The sequence below is a fragment of the Eulemur rufifrons genome, chromosome 14 (genome assembly GCF_041146395.1).
Source record: "Eulemur rufifrons isolate Redbay chromosome 14, OSU_ERuf_1, whole genome shotgun sequence".
NCBI lineage: Eukaryota > Metazoa > Chordata > Mammalia > Primates > Lemuridae > Eulemur > Eulemur rufifrons.
This window is the reverse complement of record NC_090996.1, coordinates 8,068,898-8,093,149: the sequence shown is the minus strand read 5'-3', so window position 1 is coordinate 8,093,149 and position 24,252 is coordinate 8,068,898. Positions and strand designations below refer to the sequence as shown.

At 44.5% G+C, this 24,252-nt stretch overlaps 1 protein-coding gene across 3 annotated transcripts; it reads left to right on the top strand.

Moving 5' to 3' along the window:
* The first annotated feature begins 1,303 nt into the window (after positions 1-1,303).
* Positions 1,304-24,219, top strand: POM121C (POM121 transmembrane nucleoporin C). 3 transcript variants are annotated; one of them, XM_069486335.1, is made up of 13 exons: positions 1,304-1,881; positions 3,488-3,703; positions 4,027-4,185; positions 4,942-5,022; positions 6,852-7,023; positions 15,528-15,619; positions 16,253-16,326; positions 16,815-16,939; positions 17,061-17,163; positions 17,467-17,646; positions 18,545-20,197; positions 22,227-22,349; positions 22,766-24,218. In XM_069486335.1, the coding sequence occupies exons 1-13, from the start codon at positions 1,304-1,306 to the stop codon at positions 22,861-22,863; spliced, it is 3,654 nt and encodes a 1,217-aa protein (XP_069342436.1). In that variant the 3' UTR covers positions 22,864-24,218. The 3 variants fall into 3 exon arrangements, with proteins under 3 accessions (XP_069342436.1, XP_069342437.1, XP_069342438.1); XM_069486336.1 differs by lacking the exon at positions 17,467-17,646; XM_069486337.1 differs by lacking the exons at positions 15,528-15,619; positions 16,253-16,326; positions 16,815-16,939 and having other exon boundaries at positions 22,766-24,219.
* The last annotated feature ends 33 nt before the right edge of the window (positions 24,220-24,252 follow it).

Here is a 24,252-nt window from a genome sequence, read left to right as displayed (position 1 = left end):
TAAAGATCTAAGACCCTGCATTTTCCCCTTAATCTCTTTATATCAACGTTACATGGAATGAACAAATCAATGAATGAATGGCTGAGGAAGCTGAGCTAAGCCAAAGCCAGGATTGGCAGACTACCAGGTTTTCTTGTAACAGCTTTATTAAGATGTAATTCACATACCATACAATTCATAGGGTTGTGCAACTGTCACTGCAATCCAATTTTAAAACGCTTTTGTCCCACCCCCCCAAAAAAACCTGTGACCATTAGCAGTCGCTCTCTATTCCCCACCCTCTGCACTCTCCAGCCCTAAGCAACCCCTCATCTACTTTCTCTGACAGCTAAATTTAACATAGGTAAATTGATCAGAAATCCTTAAAATCTACCCCAATATCTGCACCATGATGTGAAATTTGGAAGGTAATTGTCCCATGTTATCAATTTGTACTGCAGAGACTCAAATTTGGGGCCTGGGCTGGGAACAGTGGCTCACGTGTGTAATCTCTGTGATCCAAAACTTTGGGAGGCTGAGGCGGGAGGACTGCTTGAGGCCGGGAGTTTCAGACCAGCCTGGGCAAAATAGTGAGACCCCATCTCTACAAAAAATAAGAAAAATCAACCAGGCGTGTTGGTGCGCGCCCGTAGTCCCAGCTACTTGGGAAGCTGAGGCAGGAGGATCGCCTGAGCCCAGAAGTTCAGGCTGCAGTGAGCCTGCACTGCACTCCAGCCTGGGCAACAGGGCAAGACCCTGTCTCTTAAAAAAAAATTTGGAGGCCTGAAACACAGGCAGGCTTAATTAGCAACTTATTAGAGCTAGGTCCACATTTAATAGGGGTGGTTAATTTGGTCTTGCTTTTCACTGTTGCTGTTGAGTTAACCTCCCTTTAGCTGTTTATACTTTGGCAGAAAACAGTAACTAAAAAAACTAACGACCGCTGATAGCATTTGTGAAAAGGGCCTAATAACAGGCTGTGCTGGAGGGGAGTTTAGCCCCTATAAAATATCACGGCTTAAGAATTACATGAATAGTAGCTCTCTGGTGCTTTTATTTTTAACGCGATTCTTTCACAGGACCGCCTCCGGATGGGTGCCGCGCGTGTAGCCACGCGGGAAACTTCAAGTATCAGCACTGGGCGTTTAAAGCGCGCAGCATTTTCCAAACAAGGACGGTCTCAGGCGTTGCTGGGCAGTGGCGTTTCCCCTCGCGGTCGCCGCGCCCAGTCGCGCGCTCAGTGACGTACGCGGCGCGCGATGACGCAGCGCGCGGCGCGGTGCACGCTGGGATATTTAAGTCTTCTCCGCGGCGCGGAGCCGCGATGTCTCCGGCGGCTGCGGCGGCTGGAGGAGGCGAGCGGCGACGGCCCATAGCGAGTGTCAGGGCCGGCCGAGGCCGGGGCGGGGGCTGCGGCGGGCCGGCCGGGGCGGCGTTCCTCGGCCTGTCGCTGCTCGGCCTCGTGCTGTACCTGGTGCCAGCGGTGGCTGCGCTGGCCTGGCTGGCTGTGGGGGCTACCGCGGCCTGGTGGGGACTGAGCCCCGAGCCCCGAGGTTCGCGCGCCTTGTCCTCGCTCGTTCGGAACGCGCGGCGTCGGCGAACGCTGCTCGCTTCGCCTCCGACCAAGTCTGCAGTAAACGGAAATCTTCTAGAACCGCGGACCCTACTCGAAGGACCTGACCCTGCTGAACTGCTTCTCATGGGCAGTTACCTGGGCAAACCTGGCCCCCCGCAGCCTGCCCCCGCTCAGGAGGGCAGGGACCTGCGAGAGAGGCCTGGCCGCCGCCCACCCGCCCGTCTCGCCCGTCCTGCCCCTCCCACCCCTCCAACCCATCGTGTCCACCACGTTTACCCCTCTCTCCCCACGCCTTTTCTCCGATCCTCTAGGAGGCCTTCCCACAGGTAAGATACACTGATCTTCCCAGATTCTCCCCTGGATAGACTGGTTTTAAATTGAGGGCTTGACTTTTAAATCGATTTTCTTTTTCATCACATCCAAAGTGTATTCTGTGTGGTTTTGTCCTCTTTGACAAAACCTTCTTGTGTCAGCCTTCTCTTGCCCTCCTCTGACTCTTGAAATGAGATGTTGTGTTGCCAAAGCTATTCCCTTCCAATTCTTAAAACAGCCTGAATTTTAGTGCAGTCTAGATTTAGCGGAATATATAATAAACCACTAAAATATCTCTACTTTGGGTGAAAATATCATTTAGTTGTGTAGTATGTTTGGTTATATTTTTGTCTTTGGACCAGTAAAAGAAATTTTATCAACTGTACTCTAGCCTGGGCAACAGAGCAAGGCCCTGTCTCAAAAAAAAAAAAAGAAAGAAAAAAAAGAAATTATGTCACTTAGCAGAGCTCAAAGAGGTGGTATCAGAAAACACCTCTTTGATAAAGCTGATCAAAGAAAAATTTTTTTTAAAGAGACAGCATCTCACTCTGTTGCCCAGACTGGATTGCAGTGTTGGGATGATAGCTCACTGTAACCTTGAACTCCTGGGCTCAAGGGATCCTCCCACCTCAACCTCCCCTGTAGCTAGGGCTACAGACGCATGCCACCACACCGGGCAAATTTTCTTCATTTTTTTAAGAGGTAGGGTCTTGCTTTGTTGCCCATTCTGGTCTTGAATTCCTGGCCTTGAGGAGTTCCCCAAAGAGGTGGGATTACAGGCATGAGCCACTGTGCCCAGCCGAGCTGATCAAATCAAAGAGACTTTCGTTTTTTTGTTTTTTTTTTTTTTTTGGACTGTTTGGCTCTACCATCCAAGCTAGAGTGCAATGGCATCATCATAACTCACTGCAACCTCAAACTCCTGGGCTGAAGCGACCTTCCTGCTTCAGTTTCCCAAGTAGCTGGGACTACAGGGCACACCATCTCGCCGTGCCAGTTTTTCTGTTTTTTGTAGAGATGGGTTCTTGCTCTTGCTCAGGCTGATCTCAAACTCTTGGCTTCAAGCAGTCCTCCTGCCTCAGCCTCCCAGAGTGCTAGGATTACAGGCGTGAGCCACTGCACCTGGCACGAGGAGATGTTTTTATTTAGTCCCAAAAGCTGAATGATAAAAGAGAATACAAAAAATTTGGTGAAGATGTCAGGTTCCTGTTAAATACATTTAGTTGAGAAGATGAACTAGGTGTTAAAAATGTTTGGCTTTCAGTGCATATTAGTGATGATTTAGCATAAAGGATTGAAGGATTCTTGAAAAGTTTCTCCCTGCATACCCCAACAACACATACTTTTTTCCAATTGTAGTTTTGCTTGCGTGGGCAGGGTTTTCAATTTCCCTCTCAAATTGTTGAAGTCCATTGTAGAGACAGCTGTTAAGCAGCTGTCATTCTCTGCCCTTAGATGGAACAGGGGAAAGTTGCCATAAAAATACTGTGTTCTGTTGCTTAGAAGGAGGTTTAAGCTCTCTGGAGGATGTCTGAACTCCTGTGGTTCTTTAGCCATTTAAGTTTTCTGACATTCTTTTATGCTTCTTTGGTTCCATGATGTGTCTCCCATTCTCTGCAGGGATTGTGGGACTTTGTCAAATCGGTTTGTAATAACACCTCGAAGACGGTATCCGATCCAGCAGGCCCAATATTCCCTTCTGGGGGTACTTCCCACAGTGTGCTGGAATGGTTGTCAAAAGAAGACTGTGTTATCTCCTCGAAATTCCAAGATGGTGTGTAGCCCAGTGACTGTGAGGATTGCCCCTCCCGACAGGAAATTGATTCGTCCCACAATGTGAGTATTATTATTGGAAGAATACTATCCCTTTTGTGTCCACTTCATTCTTCTACATTTGTTCCTCTGACAGAACAACTACAAAGCAAAAAAAAAGGAAGAAGCAGCTTATGTGAATGAGAAGTCCCAAATTCTAGTAAAACCTTCTATTTTTCATGTTTTGCCCTTGACAGTAGCTTTAATTGCCAAGAGCAGTTTTTGTGAGTCTAAATTATACTTTTGCCTATTGGTTAGCTTCTTTCTGATTTTCAGTGACTTGAGTCTGTGCTACATGGCCTGGTAATTAAAATATCTTACTGCTAGAGTCTTGTCTTTCATTACAGGTCAGAGCAGATAATCAGCTCAACACTGTCCTCACCATCAAGTAATGCCCCCGACCCATGTGCAAAGGAGACTGTCCTGAATGCCCTCAAAGAGAAGAAGAAAAGGACAGTGGAGGAAGAAGACCAAATATTTGCTGATGGCCAAGAAAACAAAAGAAGGTAACAGTACCAGTAGAGTACTAAACAGCCTCCCATGTGGACTCCTGAGAATTTGATGAAATGCAGAGCATTCTCATAGAGATACGGGGGCCTTCTCCAGTTTGTGAGCCTTAATAGGTCCCCTTCTTTTTCTTTCGAGAAAGATCCTGGTAATAGGGGCTTCAATGCTGTTCATTTCCTAAGGCACAGGTTAGATACATTTTATAATTTACATTTTCCTTAAGTACTCTCCAGAGAGAAGCTGACAGCTATTAGCCATGTTACTCTCTACTTTTGATACAGATGTTTTAAATTTTATTTTCATATTTGAATACTCAAAGTCTTCCCTTCACATTTTGTGTTGTTCAATTATTTGAATAACCACCAGTTTAAATGTCATAATTGTGCTGAAGGAAATACTTATCAAGGAAAAGTGAAAATTAGAGTACGGTAGAGTTATCAGTAATGAGAGTAAAACCAATTTCCTTATTTGGCTTATATGGTAACTTAATGAAAATGGAGTCAGCAATTTCGTAAGTATGGAGAGAGAGGACGTTTAAGAGGTTAATTAGGATGCAGGACTATTTGTGGCTTTCCAAGGAGTCAAAGATGCCACTCATTTTTTAATTCAGCAAATATTTATTGAGCACCTACTGTGTGCCAGACCCTGTTCCAAGTACTGCGGATAGAGCAGTGAACAAGACAAAAGTCCTGCTCTTGTGGAGTTTTTTTGAGGAAGTCATGTCATTTCATTGAGAAATTTTTCATTTATCACAGGCGCCATGATAGCAGTGGGAGTGGACATTCAGCATTTGAGCCCCTAGTGGCCAATGGAGTCCCCGCTTCTTTTGTGCCAAAGTAAGTGAGAATCCATGTGGATAAAACATCAACTACTTGGAAAAATGGAATTATTGGAGTGGTTGCCCTATAGAGTTTCCTCTGTTTTTTTCTGTCAATTAGTTCAGGTTCACATCTTTGAACTCAGAGAGGAATATTTTGAGTAACTTCCCACAATTAATTGTCTTCTGTCCAATTCCTTTTAATATTTTAGCATAAATATGGGTGAAATATGCTAAGGCCAAGAGGGTTTGTAAATATATTTGATAACCAAATATATAAATAGAAAAAGTATAAGGTTTGTGCAAAGGATAAAATGCAACGATATGAAATTTAAGATAAATGTAAAGTTTCAATATTTGAGTTTAAAAATACTTTGGAGTAAGAATTGAATAGAAAGGAAAATGGCTTAGCAGTTTGTGTGAAAAGACTTAAGGATAGCTTATATAGTTAATTTGAGTCAGCAGTGTGATGTGGCTGCCAGAGAAGCTTAACATGCTCCTAATCTGTGCTGTTAGAAGAACGGCTGGAGTGAGGTGGGTGGGTGGGTGGTAGTCCTGCTTTTCTTAGTTCTGCTCAGAGTGTTCACGGAGTGTTGTGTTCAGTTTGGCATACCGCACCGCAAGACATGCACGCAAACTGAAGTTGTAGTGAAGCAACAAAGATGTTAAGGAGATTTGCAACGGCCGCAAGGGGGAGTGGTGGTGGTGGGTGAAGGGATTTGGGACCTGCACAAGTACTAGCCCAGAGGAGGCAAATCTCAAGGGGAATAAGGAAACGAGGGAGAGACGATAATGGTCCTCCAAAAAACTGAAGGACTGTCCCATGAAAGAGGCAAAATAACTTGTTTGGTTTGGCTTGAGATGGGATTCATGGGTGAAAGACAGAGGAAATACATTTAAATAAGAATAAACAGGTGTATGGTTGATGTAGATCACTGTAGGAGATACTGAGCTGTCTACGTTGTAACTGAAGTTGGACAACTCTCCCACGGGAAAGATGTATACAGAATTTGTTTCAGTCGGAGGCTTAGAAAAAATGGTCGGTCCCTCTTAACTCTGATTTTTTTTAACAGCATGATTGAAGTATAATCAACAATAAACTACCTGTTTTTTAAAGTGTGTATGTTTTGACATGTATACACCTGTGAAACCATTACCACCATAAAGATAATAAACATATCATCACCTCGAAAAGTTTCTCATGACCTCCCTTTATCCTCCCTCCCGTCCTGCCCCCGTCCCCAGACATCCACTGATCTGCTGTCTGTCACTGTAAATTAGTGTGGTTTCTCTAGATTATTATACAGATGCAATTATATATTTAAGTTTTAAATATTTGGCTTTCCCTACTGTGTCAGATCTGTGTAGCAGCAGAAATTAAGAGCATTATCCTTTTTTCTTCATGTTTATTAACAAAGGTGTCATGACCGTGGATGAAGCCTTAAGAGTGTTGCCTTCAGGCCAGGCGCGGTGGCTCACGCCTGTAATCCTAGCACTCTGGGAGGCCGAGGTGGGCGGATCGTTTGAGCTCAGGAGTTCGAGACCAGCCTGAGCAAGAGCGAGACCTCGTCTCTACTAAAAATAGAAAGAAATTATATGGACAGCTAAAAATATATATAGAAAAAATTAGCTGGGCATGGTGGTGCATGCCTGTAGTCCCAGCTACTCGGGAGGCTGAGGCAGGAGGATCGCTTGAGCCCAGGAGTTTGAGGTTGCTGTGAGCTAGGCTAACGCCACGGCACTCACTCTAGCCTGGGCAACAGAGTGAGACGCTGTCTCAAAAAAAAAAAAAAAAAAAAAAAAGAGTGTTGCCTTCAGTAGTACATCTAACTATCTTCTTTTTTTTAGGCCTGGGTCTCTGAAGAGAGGCCTCAATTCCCAGAGCTCAGAGGACCACATGAATAAGAGGTCCCGTACCTCTTCTGTGAGCTCTTTGGCAAGTGCGTACACAGGTGGCATCCCTAGCTGCAGTCGCAATGCCATTACCAGTTCCTACAGCTCTACTCGAGGCTTCTCACAGGTACGGTTCTTGTAGTGCGGGGGAAGTGGGTTCCCAGCATTAATTAATTGATGTGTCAGAAATTAGGACTGCCTCTAAGCTAAGAGAAGGTACAAACCCTTGAGTGATAATATAGACCAGTGGAACAGAATAGAAAGCCCAGAAAGTAAACCAGTGCATATGTGGAATACTGATCCAAGACAAAGCTATAATCCAGATAAATGGATGAAGAAGGATAAACAATTCAATAAATGGTATTAATGGGATTGAAAAGGTAGATTGAGTCCAGATTGTATTGAGTCATCAAAGAGATTTATGCTGTAGGCATTTAGAATGTAGTGAAAGTTTCTTAAGCAATAAGTGGTCATAATTCTGTTTTAGAAAGAGGATTGGAGTATTGTATAGGGAACAGAGCAGGCTTTGCTGCCAGACAGACTTGGGTTCTAATCGTGGCTCTGACACTTAGTAGTTGTAGGGGTCTTGGGCAGGCAAATCACTTAACCTCTCTTTTTCTTATCTTTGAAGGATCATTGTAATGATTAAAGTACATTGTAATCTTTGAAAAGCACCCATTATGTGCCTGTCAGTAAGTGGGTACCCAACATATGGTAGCTAGAAAAAAAGGTAAAGCATGTATGGAGAAAGATTTTTGAGAGGAGAAAATTTTGAGACAAGTTCATCAGCCCAGAAGCTCTGACAGTAATATAAATGAAAGGTGAAGTCTGAGCCAGAGTAGTTGTGGGAATGAAAAAAAAAGGGATATTAATAATAACCTTTACTTTGAGCACTTACTCTGTGCTAGGCCCTATTTTAAGCATTTTACATGAATTTCCTCATCATCACAACAGCCCTATTAAGTACACACTTATTATTCCTATTTTAAAAATCTTTTTATTATGTAAATTTTCAAATGTACACAAAAGGAGAGAAAATACAATGAACCTGCATGTAGCTTCTGTAGTTAACTGCATTTCATTAGTCCTGTTCCATCTATTCCCTCAATTTGTTTTTGCTTGGGTTTTATTTTTATTTATTTATTTTTGTTATTATTTATTATTGATTTTTTAAATAGAGTTGGGGCCTTGCTCTTGCTCAGACTGGTCTTGAACTCCTGAGGTCAAGCAATCCTCCCACTAAAGTGCTGGGATTACAGACAGGAGCCACCGCACCCTACCTGCTATGTTTTTGCAAACATTTCATTTCACCTACAGATACTTCCTTGTATTTTTAACTGTTGAGACTTTTTTTAAACATTAATAACCATAATATTACTATCTTTCTTAAATAATAACTCTTTAATATTAGTTAATATCATTTTTTTTTTTTTTTAAAGGGATAATGTTTTGCTCTGTTGCCCAGGCTGGAGTGCAGTGCCACAATCCTAGCTCATTGCAACCTGGAATTCCTGGGCTCAAACAATCCTATCACTTCAGCCTCCCGAGTAGCTGGGACTACAGATATGATCCACCATGCCCGGCTAATTTTTTTATTTTTTATTGTTTTAGAGATGGGGGTCTCACTATGTTGCCCAGGCTCACTCCATGTTTAAATTGCGTTTATTATACAAAACTAGTTATATAGTTACTTTGAATCAGGAGCCAAAGATCAATTAATTACATTTGGTTGATATATCTCTTAGGCTCTTTTAATCTATACTTTTTCCTGTTTCATGCTGTTGAAAAAATAGATCATTTTCTTCTGTAGAATTTCCCCCCATTCTGGATTTAGTTTGCATCATCATGGTGTCATTTTAACATGTACTTAACCCTGTTTTCCATGTAAATGGTTTTTTGGATCCTGAGATTTGACTAGATTCAAATTCAGTTATTTTGGCAGAATATTTCATAGGTGGTACTGTGTGTTTCCTATTGTATCACATCAGGATGCAAATAATATCTGGTTTCCCAATTTCAGTGATATGAATATTGATCGATTCAAGTGTTATCATTTTGATTCATTCATTTCAACATTTCTGTGACCTTTTCACCTGATGACTTTATCAGCCATTTATCATTTTATCAGCCATTTACCTAGATCTACTGTTAAAATAGGTTGCAGATGGGGATACTCTAATACTCTTGTACTCTCTGCACTTATAAAATGAAATTTTATATGGAAGAACAGGCCCTGCCCAGAGGAATGACAGGGATGCTCTAGCTAAGGCCAAAGGTGACCAGACCAGTGAAGTTTTTGCTGTTGCTATCTTTATGAACTTCTGAGTTTTTGTAAACATTTCATGTTTCTCAGTACATTGTAGTTATTGTTTTTGATGCACAAACTTTTCCAACTTTGGCCTGTGGAAGCCCTTTTAAACTATCACATGTATCCTTTTGTTTTGACCCCAGCAGTCTTTGATAAAGAGCTTCGTTGTCCCCCACCCCCCGGAATTTGAAATCTGAATATTTCAAATTCAGATTTATATTGGCTGGATTTTTTTACATAATTTCTTTTATTTTATATTTTTATGTATTCTTACACAAAAAATGTTAGTCCATAGTTATTTGATTGATCCTAGTACAGATAATTTCAAAATAACATCATCAGTGTCATTATTAACAGTAAGACTTCTGAAGTCAGTTTAAGAATTATTCGTGATTCATTTTGTCTTTAGTATATATCCTATGAATACTGGGGATACACAATCAAAATATTGTGTTTTAAAGTAACGTGAATTAATTGTTAGTTGGTTACATCACCAACTTTATATATAGTAAGGTTCATTTGTTCAAGGTGTTTGAAAGTTTTGGGGATTTCTATGTTTCTTTTTTTTGAAATAGTTTTGTTTTTAATCATGTAAAATACTTAAATTGTTCCAAAGATCATACACTAACGCAAGAAACACTCAAGAGAAATCCAATTTCCATCCCTTTCCTCTTTGCATTGTTCCCTTCTTCTCTATTTTATCACTTTTTATCTTTCATTTTTTTTAAACTATATGCAAAACATAGATTCCTAGAAGTCAAGATTCCCAGGTCAAAGGTTAAATGCATGTGTAATTTTGCTAGACATTGTTAAATCCCATCTGCAGAACGTGTACCATTTAGCATTCCCATCATCATTGTATGAGAGGGATTGTTTCTCCACATCCTCACCAACAGATTAGGTTGTCGTAGCTTTGGATTTTCACCAGTCTTACAGGAGAAGAATAGTATCTAAGTATCTAATTTTGGTTTCTTATGAATAAGTTTGATCATCTGTTCATATGTTAATGATTATTTTCTGTTCTGTTTCCATGACTGTTCATATCTTTTGCCCATTTTTCTGAAGGGCTGCTGGTCTTTTCTCATGTTCAAGAGTTTTTCCTATATTAGAGAAACCTATTCCAAATGAACGAAAGTTTTAAACGTAAGGTAGAAACCATGTAAGCACAGTATTAGAGTAAATAAGCTTCTCATGCTTTGCTGGTGGGAGCTTCAGTTGGTACGGTTCTAGAAGGCTATGTGGCAGGAGTTGTCAACACATGCACATGCTCTTTGATTCAGCAGCTAGTTACCTTTAGGAAGTTATCCTGTACATATACTCAAAGACATGTACAAGCATTTGGCTGTAGCATTGTTTTAATAGCAGAAGCTTAGAAACAATGTAAATGTATCTTTTCAGGGGAGCTGGCTGAATAACTAACTTACAATAATTCTATAAGTTGAAATGCTATGTAACTATTAAAAAGACTAAGGCAGGCCCTCACACTTGTAATCCTAGCAATCTGGGAGGCCAAGGCAGGAGGATGGCTTGAGCTCAGGAGTTTGTAAGAGTGAGACCCCCCCTCTTAAAAAAAAAAAAAAAAAAGGCTAAGGCAGCTTAATAGGTACTTGTGAATGATCTCAAAAATACATAAAAAACAAGGTGCAGAACTGTGTATATAGTTCTTGGGCTGCTGGCGTCTTTAATCTTTTAATATGCACAGAATAATTCTGACAGTATATATTAGAAACTGGTAATAATTACTGAGCTAAAAGGGAAGTTTACTTTTTAGTGTATACTCTTGGAATCTGTAACATGCAGGTATTACCTTTCCTGTTGTTGTTTTTCCTGTTTTTTCCTGTTCCTTTTGTTGTTGTTGTTGTTTTTTGTTTGTTTTGTTTTGTTTTGTTTTTTTGAGACAGAGTCTCGCTCTGTTGCCCTCGCTAGAGTGCTGTGGCGTCAGCCTAGCTCACAGCAACCTCAAACTCCTGGGCTCAGGCGATCCTCCTGCCTCAGCCTCCCGAGTAGCTGGGACTACAGGCATTCGCCACCATCCCCGGCTAATTTTTTTTATATATATATTTTTTTAGTTGTCCAGTTAATTTCTTTCTTTCTTTCTTTTTTTTTTTTTTTTTTTTTTTAGTAGAGACAGGGTCTTGCTCTTGCTCAGGCTGGTCTCGAACTCCTGAGCTCAAACGATCCACCTGCCTAAGCCTCCCAGAGTGCTAGGATTATAGGCATGAGCCACCACACCTGGCCTCAGGTTTTTTTCTTTTTTTTTTTAAGTAAAAAGCAAGATTCCCACGTCCTGGCTCTCCCAGTCTCCATCCCATAAGTACCTATTGTTGCATTCTTACTGTGTGTGCAAATATAGATAATACACAGAATTTTTGGTCTGTTCTATAAAATGGGATCACAGCATTTGTGCTTTTTAAAAAGTATTATCTTTTCTCTTTTAGCCATGATGCCTTGCATAGCCTTCCGTGTCACATAATCTACCTTACTCTTTGTGTGGTCTTTTTATATCAGAGTAGGATAGATAGAAAAACACAAATCATAACTGTACAGCTCCATGTAACCAGGTCAAGTAGTAAAACATTTTCAGCACCTGGAAGCCCCCTCGTACCTGCTCCTCATCACTACTCCTTTCCTCCTTCCTTCCTGAATATTAGCACCATATATAGTTTTTCCTGTTTTTAATTTTATAACATAGAAATGGAAACATAGAGTATCCATTCTTTGCTGTTTGACTTCTTTCACTCAATATTTTACTTGTGACATTTGTCCATGTTGCATGTAAGTAATTCATTTTCATTGCTGTATACTGTCATAATATGAATATACCACAATTAATTTATCCATTCTATTGGACATTTAGATTTCCAGTTTGGGGCTATTATGCATAATACTGCTATGGACAATTGTATAAGTCTTTTGGTACACACATACAAAGTATGTGTATGTTCAGTTTTAGTAGATGTTGCTGAATAATTTTTTAAAGTGAATGTTTTAGTTTATACTCCTAGAAGTAGTATTAATATATGAAATTTTTGTTTCTGTTGTTTCACATCCTCACTAGTGCTTGGTATTGCCAGTCGCTTTAGTGATTCTGGCGGGTGTGAAGTAATGTTTCAGTGTGGTTTTAATTTGCATTTCCCTGATTGCTAATTAGACAGAAATAGGAACTGTTTATTGGCTATTTGTATATCCTCTTTTATGAAATACCTATTTAAGTTTCTTGGCTCTTTTCTATTAAGTTGTCTTTTTCTTACTGATTTGAATAATTTCTTTATATATTCTAGATATAAGCCCTCTGTCAATTATGTTTTGCAGCAAGTGTCCTACTCTGTGTCTGGCCATTTTACTCCCTTGTGGTTAGTGTACTTTGTGTACTGTTCGGGAGCTACTTAAGGTCATGATTTTTTCCTATACTACCTTCTAGAAACTTTATTATTTTACTTCTCATATATAGATCTATAATCCACCTGAAATTGATTTTTGTGTATGGTGTGAGGTAGAGATCCAAATTAGTATTTTTTTTAACCATAGAAATACTCATTTCTCAGCCAGGCATGGTGGCTCATGTCTGTAATCCTAGCACTTTGGGAAGCCAAGACAGGTAGAATCGCTTGAGCTCAGCAGTTTGAGACCAGCCCGAGCAAGAGTGAGATCCCATCTCTACTAAAAAAATAGAAAGCAATTAGCTGGGCAACTAAAAATATATAGAAAAAATTAGCCGAGCATGGTGGCGCATGCCTGTAGTCTCAACTACTCGGGAGGCTGAGGCAGGAGGATCACTTGAGCCCAGGAGTTTGAGGTTGCTGTGAGCTAGGCTGACGCCACAGCACTCTAGCCCGGGCAACAGAGTGAGATTCTGTCTCAAAAAAAAAAAAAAAAAGAAATGTTCATTTCTCTAGTAGCATTTATTGAAAGGACTGTCCTTTCCCTGTTTCTCTATAGCACCACCTTTGTCATAATTTAAGTGTCCATATGTATGTCGTGGGCTCATTTCTAAATTCTGTTCTGTTCCATTGGTCTGTTTTTCTACCCTTGTGCCTGTACCTGTACTTGGTATTTAATAGAATAAGTTGTCCCACTTTCTCATTCCTCTTCAGGATTGTCTTAGACCTTGGCCCTTCGCATTTTCACCTACTTTTTAGATCAACTTGTCAATTTCCACCAAAAAAATAAAACACTTGCTGAGATATTAGGACTGCCCTTAATCTACTGATGATTATTTTGGATAGAATTGACATTTTAATAATTTTGAGTCTTCCAATCTGTGAGTATGGAATATCCTTCATCTCTAATTTTTCTGTATAGAGGTTTTACTTCCCTTTTATTAGACTTATTCTTAGGCATATGTTTTTGATGCTGCTATAAATAGTATCTTTAAAATTTGGTTGTCTGTTGCTGGTGTGTAAAAATACAACTGATTGTGTAGCCAAAAAGTTTGCTAAATTCTGAATATTTCTATATTCTTCAGGATTTTTGTACATATGATCATGTTGTCTATAGTGATGACAGTTTTTTCCTTTTCTTTCCGATCTTTACTTGTTTGTTTATGCCTTATTGCATTCAGCAAGGACTGAGTATTACATGGAATAGAAGTGGCAGCAAACATCATTGTCTTTATTACTTCTGGAATGTGTGTTTATGTACAGTCTGTGAAGTAGAGATAGAACACTTTTTTCTGCTAGTTGTTGAACCAAGTTGTGCTCAACCCTGGCTAAACCTTACAGTCACCTGGCATTTCTGACCCTTGCTTGCTAGGATATGTGGAGCCTTCAGTGTCCAGGGCACTTTGTTTAAAAATGCAAGGCCCAGCACTCTGGGAGGCCGAGGTGGGCAGATCGTTTGAGCTCAGGAGTTTGAGACCAGCCTGAGCAAGAGCGAGACCCCATCTCTACTAAAAATAGAAAGAAATTATATGGACAGCTAAAAAAAATATATATATAGAAAAAATTAGCCGGGCATGGTGGTGCATGCCTGTAGTCCCAGCTACTCGGGAGGCTGAGGCAGGAGGATCCCTTGAGCTCAGGAGTTTGAGGTTGCTGTGAGCTAGGCTGACGCCACGGCACTCACTCTAGCCTGGGCAACAGAGTGAGACTCTGTCTCAAAAAAAAAAAAAAAAAAAAAATGCCAGGCCCAGACATGTATGTTCTTTTAAAGTTCCACAGTTGACAGAGGAACAGTCGTGTGTGAGAACCAGTGAGCTAATGATAGGAATTTGAAGTAATTGAAAATGCCATACATATATTCATATATCAGTATGTATTCATTCATTCCTTGGATCACTTTGATGATAGATTTTTCTATTCTGTTCTTTCGTGTCCCTGTAATCTCATATTTTTTAAACCATTGTGCTCTGGCTTCCCAAATGACTGTCTTTTCTTATTTGTTGTTCTTTTTTCTGAGCGTAACTTTAAAAACTGTTATTGATGTGATCATTTTTCTTCTCAAGGTCATTCTGGGCCTTGGGTTTCCTGATGTTAGTCTTATGGAGCTGTTCTGTTTTATCACCTGTCTTTTATTTAAGTCCCTCTTTTCTTCTTTTGAACTCTTACTAAACATTGTTGTCTTCCTGTTTGTACTTAATGTGATGCAGCTGTTACTGGGTGAGAAATCACTAGAAGCTTTTCAAGTAGAAAAAAAAGGGTGTACGGTATAATAGTTCAGTATCTTTGTAATTAGGCTCAACCCTTATAAGAATAATTGCAGAGTGTTTGCTCTACGTCAGCTACTTAGCTGCCTTTGAAGGAGGCAGAGAAGAAAACACCATCTTTGCTGTCAAAGACTTGCCTGGTAGAAGAGACAGATGTATGGATAATTGTCACATAACAATAAATGCCATAAATGTTGTAAAAGTCATAAATGCCATGACAGTGTATTTTAAAAAATAAATTTAGTAAATTAAAACTGAAAATTTAATGAAAGTAAGACTAAATTAGTTTACTGGCTTATCTTCACTGGGACAGTTTCTTAATTTACTTTTATCCTTTCCATAGACAGTCTGTAGGAGGGCTGTTATGCAGCATAGCTCTACCGTTCCTGAATGCAACATTCTACTTTTTAATGTATGCAAATGTGCATTCATTCCTTCTATATTTGTCAGCATTCCATTACTTTTCTAGACTCTTTTTCTTTTTCTGCTTCCATAATTATTAATAATACTGGCAATTGACTTTTCAGGGATCTTTTTTCACAAAGAAATATGTTATTAGTCACTTAAAAAAAGGCTTTATATGCAGTGATGAATAGTACCACAAAGTTAGATTGAGGGGTTATATGCTAAATTATCAACTGGCTTGGCTTAGTCCTGTCGCTCTTGGTTTGACTTTTAGCTCTGGAAGAGAAGTGGCCCCAGTTCATCACCCTTCTCTAGCCCAGCCTCATCCCGCTCCCAGACACCGGAGAGGCCAGCAAAGAAAATAAGGTAATGAGCATTCTCCTGCAGTTCTCATTTGCTGTATCGACAAATGAGAGGTGAGGAAAAGAGGGAAATGCATTTAGTTCTTAGGCTTTATTCTCTGACTTGGAGAAGCAAAGAAATCAAGTGCCAGGAGAAGGACAGTGAAGTACCCACCTGAATTGCTCTCATCTCTCACAGTCCTATGGCGGTATGCCTCCTGCCCCAGCGGGAGGGGTCAGGGTGCAAGAGCAGAGACCACCCAGCGTGGAATGCAGGGAGAGTGTCATGGCAGTGGGCAGGAGCCTTCAGGTTCTTGACTCTAGCTGACCCCCTAGGGCCTTACAGTTGCCTGGATCTGCACTCCATCAGGAGCTGTGTCTAGAGCTCCCAAGAACCTGGCAGGGTGTGTAAGTAAGGTTTTGAAGATTCTTGTTTTGTGGTTGTTTTAAAACAAAGGCTTCTCCATGGCCTCCATGAGCTGCCTCCCTTTTCTGTAGGAATTTTCTTTTGACTTTTTTCTTTATCCTGACATGCTGAGATTGTAAATCATGGTCCTCCTAAGCATTGGCTACCTGGTAGTTCCAAGAGTATAAGAAGTTACTCAGTCCTTTGGTCAGGAAATCTTTCTAAATTAAATTCTGTCTTTTCTCCCAATAGAGAAGAGGAGCTTTGCCATCATTCCAGTTCTTCACCTCCAATGGTGACGGACAAGGAGTCCCAGGGAGAAAGAGGTAGGTTGCTGAGCCAGCCGGAGTGGCCGGTGGTGGTGGTGAAAGTGTTTATGGAGGATGTGTAGATTAATACCTATTGAAAAAACATACTGCATATTACTTTGTCTGGGGCATGGCAGCTACAGAGAGAGGTTTCCTGTCCTTCAGAGGTTTATAGTCTGATAAGTGAGAAAGGTAATCCAGACAAATACAGTAAAAACAATAACTGCTGGCTAGAGGTAAGTTCAGTTTGAGGCATCCGTGGGCGATCTAGGTATTTACTGTCCAGTAAGCAGTTGTATGTACAACGTTGGAGCAGTTGTCTGTTTAAGTCCTCTTGACTATTAGAAATAATCTTGCAAACACCATCCAAGTGCCCAAACCATGGAAGATAGAATCTTTTCAGAGATACCCAGTGAAAACTCAATGTTAAGAACCAAGTTGGTAGACAAAATTACCCATTTCTGGAAGAGGGAAGAACGCAAACAAGTCTAGATTTCTTTCTTTAGTTGTAGATACAACCACATGGAAGAAACAGAACTCATGGAATTCCCCATCTACACCTGGCAGCTCTGGGCAACGAAAACGGAAGATTCAGCTGCTGCCCTCCAGGCGAGGAGAACAGCTGACGTTGGTATGGTCTTGTCCATCTACTCCTGCGCACCCCAGCTTTGCTGTCCTGAGTCTCAGGAAGGCTAAGTACAGGTTTCTTGGCCGTTTCTTCTGATTAACCTGAATCTTTATCTCTTTGGTAGCCTCCACCTCCTCAGCTCGGCTATTCAATCACTGCTGAAGACCTTGACTTAGAAAAGAAAGCTTCATTACAATGGTTCAACAAGGTTTTGGAGGACAAGACCGGTAAGGAGTACAGACCAACTGCACCCTAGGTTTAAAGTATTTCTTGCCTCTGGTTATTTTGGTGTCTTTTTTAAAAATGGGTTTCTCCGGAAAGACCCCAGGAAGAGTTCATGTTTTCTCACTTGAGAAATCCATGTGGTTGTTCACTGAAACCTGGACAACCGTGGACTTTGCCCTGGAGGGGAGGCATTCCTACATGAGTTGTCCTGCCACCCCGACCGAGCATGCCCTGCTCTCTGATGGGCCATCTGGAGAGAAGTCCCAGACAAGCCAGGACAGCTTTATCTTTTCTTTCTTCCTCAGATGCTGCCTCAGCCTCCATCACTGAGACCCCACCAGCCACCACTCAGCCTTCGTTTACTTTTACCCTGCCTGCTGCGGGGACTGCCTCCTCCCCAGCCTCCGTCCCGGCCCCAGGCACTAACCCGCTGTTGGAGAGCTTGAAGAAAATGCAGAATTCCCCAGGCCTCCCGTCCTTCCCAGGTGAGTGGGAGAGGTGCCTTTGGAGCATCAACCTTTGCTTAGGTTGAAGGAAAAGCATCGTGCCTATCAGTTGTGGGAAATTGTTCTAAAGGTTGAACACATTCTTACCAAACCTGAACTGGTCCAAGCTTAAAACGCAGAATTCTCTAACTGGGAAGTTTTAGAACTTTAGAACTTTAAGCGTGGCAGGTGTGCTGCAACACTTAAAGCCAGGGAAGGCAGCTTAGTTTTGGCTCTTCATCTGAAACCCAGTTCCTTGGCTACTCTGAGCCTTGCTGTTGTCATCTGTAAAATGGGAATAAAGCCAACAGTGCTTTTCTTGTGAGGGGTTTCTGTGCATGTGGTGATGTGGTTAATATGCTACATGCTGGTCAGAGCCACAGGTCCAGCACAATACTAATTCCTTTTCCCGCTAGGTTTTCAAGGGTCCTTTGAGTGTCCCAGGCTGGTGCCTTCATGGCACTGCATATATGCACACCTCTGTTACTGTTCTTCATCACATGGTGGTGTAGGATTAGCACTCACCCTCTTACAGGGCTCACAGGCAGAGACGAGCTCAGCCATGGTGGTATGCTCAGTGCCTGGGGGGTGAACATAGTAGATCTTTGTCAGATGCATAAGGTGTGTCTGGATGATAAGTAACTGAACGTGAGTTCAGGTGATTGGATTTTCTGTAGTTTCCAAACATGTGGCCCCCAGCAAGGCCCCATTTTGTCCCCTTCTTTCTGATGATCTGTCAGGTGGAAAAAACAGACACTTGATTTACTTCACAAGCCTGCGATGTAGACTTAGCCATAGTCATTGACTGACTCTTGGATCCCTGGCTCTGTGGTTGGCATGGGGAAGATACAGAGATATTAGAAGTGTTCAAATTCCCTTTTTTTATTCTTCTTCCCAGAATCTGCTGGCGTGGCGACCACTGAGGCCCATTCGCCTCCGAAGACACCCAGCCTTCTGGCACCTCTTGGCTCTTCACAGTCAGGGCCCCTTCCAGGCACCTCTGCAGACTCAAAATCCACAGTCACGTTCATGGGGCTGGTCCCAGCTTCTTCCACGATACCAGTCACTGACACCAAGTCACCTCCAGCCCTCCCGGCCGAGACATCTGCCAAACCCCAAGCCCCATCTGCCCCGTCTCCCACCCCCAAGCAAGGTTTTCTGTTTGGAATGCTGAGCACCCCACCTTCTAACCCTCCTTCCCCTGTGGCTCCTGCTGTGTCTTCATCATCTCCCATGTTCAAGCCCATTTTTATCGTCCCACCTAAGAGTGAGAAGGAAGGCCCCGAGCCATCTAGCCCTTCAGTCACGACCACAGCATCCTCCAGCTCCACCCTCCCCACGACCGCCAGCACCTCGGCCCTGACTTTCCCGCCTGTCTTTAGCAACACGGGGCTGCCTCCGTCTGTGCCACTGTCCGCTCCCTTCTTCAAGCAGACAACTACTCCAGCCACTGCTGCAGCCACAACTGCCCCTCTCTTCACTGGCCTGGCCACTGCCACCTCTACAGTGGCCTCTGCCACCACAGTCAGCACATCTGCAGACTCTGCTTCCAAGCCTGCTTTTGGCTTTGGTGTAAACAGTGTGAACAGCACCGTGAGCAGCGTGACTAGCGCCACCACTTCCACTGCACAGCCTTTCCTCTTTGGGGCACCCCCTGCCTCCGGTGCCAGCTTTACCCCAGCCATGGGCTCCATATTCCAATTTGGCAAGCCTCCTGCCATGCCCGTATCAACCACAGTCACCACCTTTGGCCAGTCCCTTCCCAGTGCTGTTCAGACAGCCACCAGCAGCAGCACTGCTGGCTTTAGTGGCTTTGGCAGTGCCCTGACCACCTCGGCCCCGGCCACCACCAGCCAGCCTACGCTGACATTCAGCAACACGACCACCCCAGCATTCAACATTCCCTTCGGCTCAAGCGCCAAGCCTCCTCTCCCATCATATCCAGGAGCCAACCCCCAGCCCGCATTCGGGGCCACTGATGGGCAGCCACAGGGGGCCACCAAGGCGGCCCTTGCCCCAAGCTTTGGCAGCTCTTTCACATTTGGAAACTCTGCAGCGCCGGCCCCAGCTGCCACTCCAGCGCCAGCCCCAGCCCAGCCAGCCTTTGGCAGCACTGCACATTCAGCTTTTGGTGGTTTGAAAACCACAGCCTCCGCCTTTGGCACACCTGCCAGCACTCAGCCGGCCTTTGGTAGCACCACAGCGGTTTTCTCCTTCGGTGCAGCCACCACCTCTGGCTTTGGAGCTACAACACAAACCACCAGCAGTGGGACCAGTAGCTCAGTGTTTGGCAGCACAACTCCATCGCCCTTCACGTTTGGGGCATCAGCAGCCCCGGCTGGCAGTGGGGGCTTTGGGATCAATGTGGCTACCCCAGGCACCAGCTCCACCTCTGGAGCATTCAGCTTTGGAGCTGGACAGAGTGGGACCGCAGGCACCACCGCCCCCTTTGGTGGGAGCTTAAGTCAGAACACCCTGGGCACACCCGGCCAGAGCACACCCTTTGCCTTCAACGTGCCCAGCGCGCCCGAGAACAAACCTGTGTTTGGAGGTAAGTGTGGGAACACGCTTGGTCTGCCGGGCCAGGTGCTGCTTTAAGAGCAGCACAGGCTCTGCTCTTGGGGAGTTTTTGCTGCAGTGATGAAAAGATAGACATTAAATATGGACGTCACATGTCAGGTAGCAGTAAATGTTTTGACAGGATATGTAATTAATGACTGTGGAGGAGCCGTTGTGGATTAAGGTGGACAAGGAAGGCCTTTCTGAGGAAGGAAAAAAGTTAAGCTGAGAGTATATTTGCGACAAAAGAGGGCTGGGAGTATGGGGGGAGCAAGAGCCCAAAAAAGCGAGCACACCTTGCAGGCACAAGGGACAGCTGGTGCCAAGGCCCTGGGGCAGAAACAAGCTGGCGTGTTCATGAGCAGAGAAAGGGCCGGTGTGGCTGGAGGGATAACAATGGAGCAAACGTGTTGAGCTGAGAGGCAGGTGGAGGTCAAGATATTTCATGGTCAGTGCTTGGTGTTTGAGTTTTAAGTATTAAGGGAAATCATTGTAGAATTTTAAGCAGAAAAATGGTCTTATCTGCCATGTGGAAGATGAGTTTTGACCCTAGTAGCTTCTGTTTTCTTCATTAAATATGAGAGAAGCTCTTCAGGAGTGAGTCAGGTTAAGATATATACAAAGAGGGCCTCTTAAAATAGTCATTTTGAACAGTGGGAAAAGGAACATAATTTAAGAAAGTGCAGTGGCTCACCCCTGTAATTCCAGTGACTCGGGGGCTGAGGTGGGAGGATCACTTGGGCCCAGGAGTTCAAGGCTGCAGTGAGCTATTGATGAGGCCACTGCACTCCAGCCTGGGTGACAGAGCAAGACCTTGTCTCCAAAAAAAAAGAAGAAAGTGTAATAGATTTGCCAGGCAGTTTTGTGGATTGGAGAATTGTGATCACAGTGTCAAAGTGAGGCCAGTTTTTCCCCAGCAACATTCAGTTGTTGAGATGTAGACCTAAAATATGTAGAGAGCTGGCAAAACCCAGCCTGTGTAAACCCAAGCAAGCACAGCAGGAGGCCTTGATGAGGTTGAGGAAATGCGGGAGGTGGGAGAAGTAGAAATAGCTGGAGGAAGAGTGCAGTAGTGCTTGCAGCGAGATCTGGGAGCTGGAGCAGTTCCTGGTGGTGGCAGGATGACCATAGCGAGTGGCAGAGGTGGGCAGAGCTCATCAAGGTAGCAAGGTCAGGGGGTAAAGAGGATCACCAGTCATCCTTGCAGATGAAGTCACCAGGAGTGGGATGGGGAGGGCTGGGGAGGACAGTGAGCCAGGCGTCCTCCGTGAATGAAGAGGCATGGCCTGACAGTTGAAAGATGGCGCTAACAAGGACAAGGCGCTGATTATAAGTCTGATGACCTGAACTTCAAACGAGTTAAGGTATTTGAGGAGGAAGATGCCTGCGCCTCCTTAGCCCTGGGACTTGCGCACGTGAGGGAGAAGAGCCTGGCCTGGAAGGGGAAAGCAGTGTGGGGACAGGGCAGCCAGAACTTGGTTGGAGCAGGTGAGGGGAGGCAGGTTCGCTGACGTTGTGGAGAACACTGTGAGATTAGGAGCCAACAGGGTGGAGTGATGCTGAGTTTGTGGCTTCTAGAGGGGAGGGGACAGGTAACCAGAGAGAAGCAGCATAATGAGATTAGTCCTGGTAGAAGGTGGGTGACCTGGTCAAGCTAGGAGGTAGTGGTGGTGGTGGGAGGGGGGCGGCCTTTTCAGTGTTCACCAAGGCAACTTCTTGGCCCACAACTCCTTGCGTGACCAGGGGCGGGCAGCGCGAGGGGCTTTCTGTCTGCTGCAGCACTGCCACTAGCAGGCTGGGTGGGAGAAGGCGGTCGCCTGGAGCAGCAGGTGTTCAGACTAAGTGTGTTACACAGTGGCTTTTCGGGGAGAGAACCAGGAACAGTGGGGGAGGAGGGGGCGTCAGGTGTCCTGTGAGAAATGCCCCTGCAGAGAACCACCGCCTACCTCGCTCCTCTGCCTGCTTTGATGCCCTCTGCTCACTGGCCTGGCCTCTACAGCTCTCTGCTCTCTTCATTCTAGGCACCTCCACTCCCACCTTCGGTCAGAACACCCCTACTCCTGGAGTGGGCACACCGGGCAGCAGCCTCTCCTTTGGGGCGTCCTCAACACCCACCCAAGGCTTTGTTGGAGTCGGACCCTTCGGTAAGCAGCAAGTGTCTCTGGCCAGTGGGACCTGCCTATCTCCTGAGGCGGGTTGGGGTGGGTAGCGGTTTCCTGGCTCTCCGAGGCCCTGTGAAGGTCAGGCTTGATGTGGGAAAGGTGTGCTTGGCCTGAGAGCCCACACAACCCAGGTAAGGGAGTCGGATGGCAGAGATCAGAGAGGAGCTATCTTGGGTAGAAGTTCCTAGATCACTTGGGAAGCCAGGTAAAAATGGATTTGTGAACCTCATTCTCGGACCTTCTCTGGGATTTTGCATTTTCAATAGGCCCCTTCTGCACAGTGCAGCTTGGGAAGCCCCTAGTATTCTATTATTGGCCTAACTTTCAGAGAGTAGGGTACCTGGAGATGTTTTCTCGGGTAGCAGCTGCCCTGATGAGATCTTGTTGAATCTTTCCAGGATCAGCGGCCCCTTCGTTTTCCATTGGTGCGGGATCCAAGACCCCAGGGGCTCGACAGCGACTGCAGGCCCGAAGGCAGCACACCCGCAAAAAATAGCCTTTGTCCCTTGACCCCATTTCCCCCACCCCTTTCCCAAATCTGGACCTTGGCACCTGCTAGGAAGAGCCTTTGACCTTTTGAGTTCCATAAAGCAAACCTGCCCCAGATCTCTGGCTTCAGCCACCAGCAGGGTAGTTGCGGCCCTGGTGCCCTTTGCCTGCTCCTGGAGGAAGCACCAGCCTCGGGGAGGGGGAGGCCAGGTCTGGCAGGTCAGAGCCCAAAACCTGTACTTGAACAGTCGCGCTGGTGAGGCTGGAGAACTAAGGAAACATCTGTACATACCGTTCACTCGCTTCCCTGCCTCTTGCTGTGTGTGACCGCAGTCAGGCGGCCTCCCTTCCCGCCCTGGCCCTGAGAGCCACCTTTGCTGGAGGGTGTACGCTGCAGCCCGCTTGGATGTCTGGTGTGCATTCGATGGGATTGGGGGAAATCGATTATCCCTAAAGCTTTTCCTTGCTTGGCTTGGCTATAAGAAGTGGTTCTCGTCCTCGGGTCCCTTTAGGGGACTCTTTCCCCATTTCTTGCTGCTTTGTCCCTCACTGGTTCCTTGCAGGATTTAATCCTTTTTAAATGATCTTGAATCTAGCTTTGCCTTGGAGACCCCAGTGGGTGCTGCTCCTGCCGTTTTCCTCCTGCCAATTCTGAGTCAATGTTTCATCTCCAATCCTCTCTGCCAGTTTGGCCCCTAAAAGCTTGGTGGCTCAAGACTGTTAGCCTGGCAGAGCCAGGGGTGAGATACCTCGCTCCAGGAGGGGAAAGCTCTTGGAGCAGGCAGGACGCCCACCGCTGCTTTCAGCTCCCTCCTCCCCCCACACCCGTTGGCCTCATCGGGCCCTTGTCTGCCTCTCCGGGATTGTATGTTTCGAGCCTTGTCCTGTGTTACTGTCTGATGCTCACGTCTATCGCTCTTTGAATCGAGTTTGGAGGAAGAATTGAATTGTATGAGTGGCGGCATGTTGGTAGTGCCGGACTTAACTGTTTCAAGTTTTCTGGGGCCTAGCTAATTGAATGTGGAAAGTAGCACCACTTTATGGCTACAAGTGCTGACTCCTGAATTTTCAAATGGTGTTTTGACTTTAAGGGCTGGCAGCCCAGGAGGGTGGGGCCTGGGGGAAGCAAAGACCTCTCCTCTGTACTTCTCCCCTCCCCTACCTGACCTCACTGGAGGCTACATCACCCGTAGCACCCCTTAGGAAACCTGATAGTGACCCATACTTTACCACTTTAAGGTCACGTCTTAGTTATTTTTCCCCATCAGGGCCCTTGCCAATCCATCCTCTTTTCTTCCTTTGTTCCGCAACCGCACCCCCCGGGCCCAGGAGCCTTGCTGCCACGCCCGTCCTCTTCGGGAGAAGTATGAATGCGTGTGTCTAAATTAAAAGAAAA

Bases quoted from the DNA above. Each gene is read 5' to 3' on its own strand.
- POM121C (XM_069486335.1), top strand. From the start codon at position 1,304: ATGTCTCCGGCGGCTGCGGCGGCTGGAGGAGGCGAGCGGCGACGGCCC. The intron at 16,327-16,814 runs GTAGGTTGCTGA...TTCTTTCTTTAG, and splicing joins GGAGTCCCAGGGAGAAAGAG to TTGTAGATACAACCACATGG. The intron at 16,940-17,060 runs GTATGGTCTTGT...TCTCTTTGGTAG, and splicing joins GAGGAGAACAGCTGACGTTG to CCTCCACCTCCTCAGCTCGG.